Source organism: Poecile atricapillus, chromosome 13, assembly GCF_030490865.1.
Source record: "Poecile atricapillus isolate bPoeAtr1 chromosome 13, bPoeAtr1.hap1, whole genome shotgun sequence".
In the NCBI taxonomy this organism is placed as follows: Eukaryota; Metazoa; Chordata; class Aves; order Passeriformes; family Paridae; genus Poecile; species Poecile atricapillus.
Genome location: NC_081261.1, coordinates 13,610,237 through 13,618,411, shown reverse-complemented (window position 1 = coordinate 13,618,411; position 8,175 = coordinate 13,610,237). Strand labels below are relative to the sequence as shown.

General features: G+C 37.0%; 1 protein-coding gene across 1 annotated transcript in view; it reads right to left on the bottom strand.

Moving 5' to 3' along the window:
- Positions 1 to 501: 501 nt before the first annotated feature.
- Positions 502 to 8,175, bottom strand: part of LOC131584081 (teneurin-2-like) — a 215,588-nt gene continuing 207,914 nt past the window's right edge. The window contains exon 7 of the mRNA XM_058848836.1: positions 502 to 556. Coding sequence (XP_058704819.1) covers positions 517 to 556 — 40 coding nt within the window. The 3' untranslated portion in view covers positions 502 to 516. The remainder of the gene's footprint in view (positions 557 to 8,175) is intronic.

Here is an 8,175-nt window from a genome sequence, read left to right as displayed (position 1 = left end):
AACAGCCAATGAATATTCTATTTCAAGCATCCATCCTTGACAAGCAAGCTGCAATTAAGATAAGATTTACTTTTATGCATGAAGCCCTTCAGTTGGATCTCTGAGACTGCACACATCTTCCCCTGTTGTTAGAAGCTTCAGTTCAAAATGTTCAGCACAACAGTACATAAAACACTATCAGAAAGTACAATTTCTTCCTTCTGTCACAGAGCTGGTCTGACGCAAAGACAGAAGATGCTCTGAGCAGCAGCACACTCAGCCAGAATTCAAGACCAACTCCCAGCCTCCTTTCCCAACTCACTGCCAGCCTAAGGCAGCCTGGACAAAACTCTTCCCAGATCTCTGTCGCCCTCTCCAGTCTGGAACACAAGGGTTCATCAAAATGGATCCAAGTGATACTGCAGCAAGAAAATTCAGTCATCTCTTTGGATGCTATTTAACCACCACACCACAGGGACCACTGTCACCCAGTGCATGGACATTTCTTTTTATGCAAATCCCAGCATTCCAGTGGAGCTACTTCCTCAGCCAGGGCCCCATCTTCTTGCTTCTAATCCTATGGAGAAACCAATGAATTTGCATTTTATCTGCCCACAGAGCTTCCCTGGGTCATTGCAATGAAAGAAAATCTCACAGCATGAGTTCAAATATAGACTTAAAAACACCATCTTCGAATATCCAATAGGTGGATGACAGTAACTCAACATGGTGCCAAGATATAAACTGAGAAAATGACAAATTTGGAGGAGATGGAAGACTAGAAACAGTTCATGTGCTGTACCACATAATAACAGGGCAGAAAATAAGGTTCTAAGCCATTATTTGTTCAACTTCTGTAACACAGAATTGTGACTCAAGGAACCTCATGAGGCACAGATAAACATCAAGGTAACATAACACTGGTACCACTGTCCAGCATTGTGCACATGACTGATCATTTATCTCTTGAAAAACTTTAATTTCCCTCTTGAAAAATATTACCAGGACTGGAAATCCCTTCCTCCTCCTCATTATCTGAATGCTGTGCCATCAGCTCACTAACAGTAAACATTTATTCTTTATACTTAATAGGCTAGGAAGGAGAGCAATGAATTCCTCAAAGGGTTCACAGAAAACCAACCTAAGAACCACATAAATGATTAAGGGAAGTGAAATGAAAACCACCACCTAAAAATAAGAAGTTTGTGATGCCTGGCAAATGGTAAGAGCAAATGATGTCCTTTTGTTATGATGTGAAACAACACCAAATGTATGTCTAAAATGAGGACCCCACTAAATCCCAACCTTTTAAAGAGGATAAAACCAAGAACTCAAAGAACTAGGTAATAACGTGTATGGTTTTAAATACCTATTTTATTCTTTGTGATCTGCACAGCCACTACTCCTATTGAAGGGATGGTTTTTTTTGTTTTGTTATGGGGGCTTGGTCTGGTTTTTGATTGTTCTTTTCCCTGCAGTTTCAACTTTAGAAATGCTTTAGTCCATTGCTGCTGAAGTTGGGTAAGAGCAGGAGATAGTAATCAGATCAACATCTAGCACTCAGACTTTTAACAGCCTTAAAATGGTCAGAGATGCTGGATATTTTTACACAGACCCATTCTGTCTTGTATATTACAACTGAGAGACCATGAAAGAGAGAGACCATTTAGGTCATTACAGAAACATTTTCTTCTCACCTAACTGTCTCCAGAGCCTGAGTCCATTGATTTTCCCTGGGACTTATCTTCCTCAGTCACTCCAGGGCTTTTGAAGACGTCATCATTAAGCAGTAATCTAATCTGTTTCTCATCAATTGCTACCAGCCCTGACTAGTGGAAGTCAGAACCAACTCACTTGCTAGCTTTAAAACAAATACTTTAAACCACACAGCAAAATTTTGATTTGCTATAAATAGTATTGACTGAAGACCACAAAAACACACACACTGGAGAGCTGATGGGTGTTGCTCAGTGAAGAGAAACAGATTAAAATAGAAAGGTGAACCCCATTAGTCATCCAGCCTGTGAACAACACACAAAGTTTCATTTTGCCATATTTTTTTTTTTCCTTTAATAAACTACTATATTCAAGTATGAAGGTGGTTCAGGACAATTAAACTGCCATCTCAGACAGGCTAACCTGGCACAAAATCTTAGTCATGCAGCTAGATCTGATCTATTCTGATCTATTGCAGTGTGATGAACCATGTGTAGTATGACAGTGAGTAAAAACCCCCTTACTATGCTGCTAGAAATACCAGCACCATGCTAGAGATAAGCATTTAAGCCACAAAAAGTGCTTAAAAAAAGGAGAGAAATCTAATTAAATGCATATTTCTCTGTTTCTGTGTTTAGAGGAAAATTTGCAGGAGCTCAAATTCTTTTTATGTGCATGTCATACATGATTGTTATTGCAAGATGTTCCCTACACTTAAATATAACAAGAAGACAAATATGACTAACAACTTACTCCCAATATAATCAGTAAGACACAGAAATCAGGATAAGTCCCAAAATGCTTCAATACTCAATTCTAATTTTCATCTCCATAAGTTGCAATCAACTCCCTGCTCTCCCTTGGGTTATTTTACATTTGATTCTTCCAAGGCCAGCCCTGCCCCAGCTACACCTCTCCTGTCATTACTGGGAAATTGGAGGTGTAAAGCACATACCAGTCATATGTTCATCGGGAATTTTGAAGGATTTTTTTTTCCTGAAGAACCTTTTTTAGCCCTGTCCATGCTCTTGCATTTTATGAAAACATTTTATATTTTATATAAATGTCAGTCTTAAAAACCAAAACCACTATTTTTTTAGAAGTCGACTCGAATGAATGTATCTGCAGGACAGAATTAACTGCAGTGATTATTCCTTGAATATCATGTTTAAGGTCATTCTATCCCCCAAAAAAGGCAGAAGGATACGACAACACAGCATAAATGTTGCAATTTCTTAGAGACCTCCACTTGCAAGATAAGCTTATATCCCTTATATTTGTGCAACATACTGCTGTCTTGTAGGTCAGTAGAAGGGGATAAGGAGGTAATTATCCTGCATCCTTCTCACACTTGGTAATAATTTCTTCCCTTTATCCCCTTTCTACACTTGTCAGCATATCTAGCAATAGACAAATGCTACTTCCTTGTGAATACACAGGATTATTCCTACCTATTTTACAAAAGCACAACAGCAATATTGTGAGGGACATTACAAGGAAAATTAAAAGTTAGCTTAAAACCTCCAGTTTGGCCAGATTTCAGCTGTGAAATGAATTAAGAGTGTCCATTTGACATTTATACAGCAGCTTTTGCACTGAGTCCGTCTCAGAAAATAGTGCATGTAGAATTACTCATTCAAATTTTCTTTTACAAGAAAGTTGTTTGATATGTATTTCAAGCTGATGAGACCCAAAACCAATTGCTAGTTGATTTTTGGAGCTTCATTTTAACTGTGTTAGCTCCTGTTTATTAAATTTAAGATATGTATTTTTTATTTTTAAACAGCACTTTGTAGTTCTTTTCCATTGCTGGCAATTAATTTGTTCAGTGAAGAAAAAAAGAATACTTTCATGTATTGCTATGTTTTTTAATTCTGTGCTGATGTGTGATTAAGTATTCTCTTTCACACAGAACAAAGAGACTTGTTTCTCTGTTATTTCCCTCTCTTGTTTTAGGGAGTACAGAAGAATCCATTTTATCTTAATTTGATATTTTTAGTAAAAATTAAACTGATGTTTTACTTTTTAAAGTAAAAGTAATTTTTCCCCCGAAGTTAAGATAAACTGAGAATTATGTGTTTTATGCAGAACTTTTTTCCTGTGATAAATACTGTGAAAAGCAGGTTACTGCAGAAAGTTTAGACATAAGTTTGATATGAAGGCGTAAGCCTTAATTCCAAACACATTTCACATTCCACAAGGACCTCCACAACTCAGTTCACTTATATGTTTTCACTCTGAACCTTTTGCAGAAGTCAAAACTATTACATGGAAAAAAAGAACCACATATTCAAATGACTTCTTTTATTTTTTACATTTTATGTATCAGAAGAAGAAAAAAGTTATTGGATCTAGTTTAAATTATCAAGGATGAACCTGAGTTCTCATCCTGATTCTCCATTTCAAGATATGAAAATTCATATCAAATTGAAGTTACAGTACTTAACAATGATATATGTCAATTTAGAAAACAGAGACAATATGCTCAAGGAAGCAACCACCATGATTTGAATAAATAATTGTGATAACTAGAGAACAAGAAATCAAGACTGAAAAAAATTGTTGGGTTATGGTCTAGTCTTACCAAAAAAAGGAAGAAAGAAAAGAACAGCAATATTAAAGACAAGGCACACTGTTGCAAGGTTAATAAAATGGAAATCAGATATTAAAAAGATTATGTTATTTTTGGCAGCATTAGCATTTACAATAGACTGCATCCCCAAACTCATATTTATCCAGGCATTTATGACATTTTACTGCTGTTGTGGGAGAGAGGGAAGAAGTATTTTAAAAAACAAATACTTTCTGGCAGCAAGAACCATTTTATATGGAGTTAAGATGCATCCTAGCCAAGAAGTCTGGCTCAAGAATGTCAAGTAGTTATGTGAGATAGGTCATGTGTGGCAGGCAAATCTTCCCGGATGAGAGGACAAACCAGGGCAGGAATGATAACAGAGTCATGTTGGAGTGGCAAAAAGGAGTGGCTCCTAGAAAATCCTGAAAAAGTCCTTTATGATGGTGGCAGTTGAACAGAAACAACTCTGAGTGACTGACAAAATTACTGAGATGGAATACAATCGAACTTTTTAAAGCAAATGTATATCACAATAATATATATATTACTGTATTATTAAGCAGCAACATAGTTTATTTTATAAAGCAAGTGGTGGTGTAAAATGCTAATACAGGTAGACAAACAGATAATTACCTTTCCAATATCTTTTTATTAATTTGCTTTAATTGTACAAAGAAAATAAGCTTCACCAACTACCAACTTATACATCAAGGCAAACCTTCTGCTCACAGCTACATACCTTCAGTTACATTGAGTGATTTCACTGGAAGAAAAGTACTAGATACTCTACAATTCCTACTTTGCTTAATCATTACAATAATAATTCAGCGTAGTGGCAATTGGAAACCTGACTATATTATTCTTCCATTTTATTAAGTTTTACAACTGAAAATCTATTATGCCTAAACAGCCTGTTTAAAAAAAAAAAAAATAAATTGAGGCTATTAGAAAGCCTTGCTTCCATTAAAAGCGTGCTCAAAGTCTTTAGAAAACATCTCAAAGCGCTTAATAAAGTGATGAATTCTCTTGCCATTCCTGAGCCATTGGCTCTGTACTAGAGGTGAAGAGAGCAGAGGTGCAGAGGACAGAGCTGCTCACTGGAATGGCACCATGTCCCTCTCTGCTGCTGTCCAGTGGCTCTGCACAGCCTCCTCCATGAAGTGCTTGGCACTGCCAGAAGACACTTGCTCTGCATCCTCAGTGTCCCAACGCCCACCGAGGTACAAGCCAGCAAAAGCTGATGGTTCATGGCCCAGACCTTACTGTTCTGATTGCACATTTGTGGTTGGGTTCTTTTCCCCCTTGGACTGCAGATTGATGAGAAAGAGGCAGTTTTCTCCTTTTCAAACTAGGTTGTTTATTCTTCTTTTATCTACATTACATGCATACAAGGTACAAGGAGCTACGTGCACTAAGACAGAAAGGTGCAAAATGGCTAACAAAGAACTTCTTCAAGGTCTTTTATATGTCTATTTACCCAATTAACAAATGCCAAGTAAATTATTTTTCTTAGTGACCCAATGACCCAACACCTGTGTGCTGCACTGCGGCATTTTTTATTTAATCACCTACTACTACCCAAAAACCTCTAGAAGAAGATGAAGAAGGAAGAAGAAGGAAAAGAGACAATGCATTGATTATTTCATCTTGCCTCTTATTTCTTAAACCTTAAAGTTTAACTTTCTCACCCAGTGACTTAAGCAAACTCTCTAATTTACATACTTGCACTCTTAGTGTTTCTATTTAATTTTAACAGTGGTTTCCATGGTGTTATATGAAATTTGGTGCTTTCTGGGATGTCAGAGCCAGGTATCAGAGATAAGGGCACACACTCTGTGCCACTCCTGTGACTCCAGCACTTCCAAGAGCAGGCTCTCGCCACGGAACACTGACTGCTCCTCTTGCTCAGAGAGCATCGGCCACTGAGACACCTTCAGCAAGAGGAACGGACACTGCAGTTTCCTGCAGACACAAGGACTTGCCTCCCTCCCTCCCTCAGGTTGTGGAGGTGGCGAAGAGATGACACTGCTGGAGGTGGAAGTGATTTAACTGCTAAGTAATTATATGAAGAGGGGACTACGACCTTTATTTTGCTAACTGTCTATTAGAAGAACTTCTCTAATTTTGACTGGGACAAATTAGCAATTTCTAGATATAGTTCTTGACCTTGAGCACATAAACCTTGAAGGCAACTATCACACAGCAAATAATTAACTAAGTGATATATTACCAGATCACACTACAGCGTCCTTTTACAAGATGACATTCTACATATTCAAGCAGTGAATTCCTATTTTCCAAGCCTGAGTTCTGCACAGATAAAAGTGAACATTAATAAGGGAACAGAAACCAGAGGCTCAAGTATCTGAACCATGAAGAGAAGCATTTAAATTGTTTCAATCTTTTGTTTCTGGCACCATGCCGTCTACTCACATAAAGCTGTAATTGAAACCACTCCATGTGTGTAGTGGGTTCATTACTGGCTCTGACTGAACTGTCTCATGTGCTAACCATGGACTGATTTTTTGCATCCTTAGCGTCAAGGACTCTTCACCTATGTATTTGTTAGCACATATGGGTTCTTATTCCTTCTAGGAAATTAAAATTATCTAATATTTAAGAGCCACAGATTGATTTCCGAGTCCAGCTCCCATGGGATAGTGAATGGCATGTCTAAGCATCTGCAAAATAAATCACCTGGGAAGATACTATTTTCATAGAATTAAATTATAACAATAGTTTAAATAATTGATTTGTAATTCTTTGCTATATGATAAATACTGTTTACTGGAAGTCTTTATTTGCTGAGTACTAGCTTTCCCCTGCTAAAAATATGAATGTATTTTAGAAGTACCTTGCCTAGAAATAATTAATATATCATTTTAATATTAAGTATCATTTTAATTACTTCTGGGGCAGAGACCATCTAAGTATCTCCTCTAATGTGCCCTGAAATGAAACCCATATACTTGATGCAACATATAAAATTAAAGCCTGATAATGACACTTTTATAGAGTTTAACACAATCAAATCTATTTCATTAAACTTTGTAACAGTTCTAGGACAATGAGGAAACTCATTCAGAAAACACAGGTGAAAATTCTGTCACTGTTCAAGGTACTCCTTGTCCTCTAAAGTAAGGCACTGCAAAATAAGCTGAGGCAACAGAAAAATACAAAGACACAAGTGTCTGCAGTGCAAGAGAGCTGTAAATTTTGACTGGAGAACAGCAAGAGGTTTTCAGAACAAGTACTATACTTTCAGGCTCTAATGTTACTATTTTTCAGAAGTATGAACAGCAAAAGTACTTCACACATTTGATGCATTTACTGCTACTCTAAAACACTGACACTTGTTTACTATCATATGACAAGTTCTGCTCTCTATGGTAAGACTCTGTAATGCTTTCATAAAGAGTTCAAAACATGAGGATTAAGGAAAAACAGAAACATCAAAGGTCTGTCTTTACTCCCTCCCTAAAACGTTTTCAATCTTCAGCATCAAATGATCATGCAAATCAACTACATTTATGGTCAATGCAAGAAGAAAAAAAACAAAAATCAAGCTCCCCTTTTTAGTTTTACTAAAGTATCAAAAGATATGCCAAGATGGGAGAGTAGGGGAGAGAGATGCAGAGGAAAAGAAGCATTCATAGATTGCTTCTATTCCATCTTGAGGTCAAGATTTCACCTTTCTTCTTTTGGCTGTTCCATCAGCCCATGAAACCATAAGCACTCACCTTCTAGATTTCAAGCTCTAATAATCCATGTCTGCCCTGGGAATTCATGAGGGGAAGTTAAGTTAAACACTTCATCTTTGATAGCAATACTATTAACCTGATTTTAATCTCAGTTGTATTTATTTAGGGGTTTGAAGCCGGGCTGTGTTGTCTGCGAAATTCCTT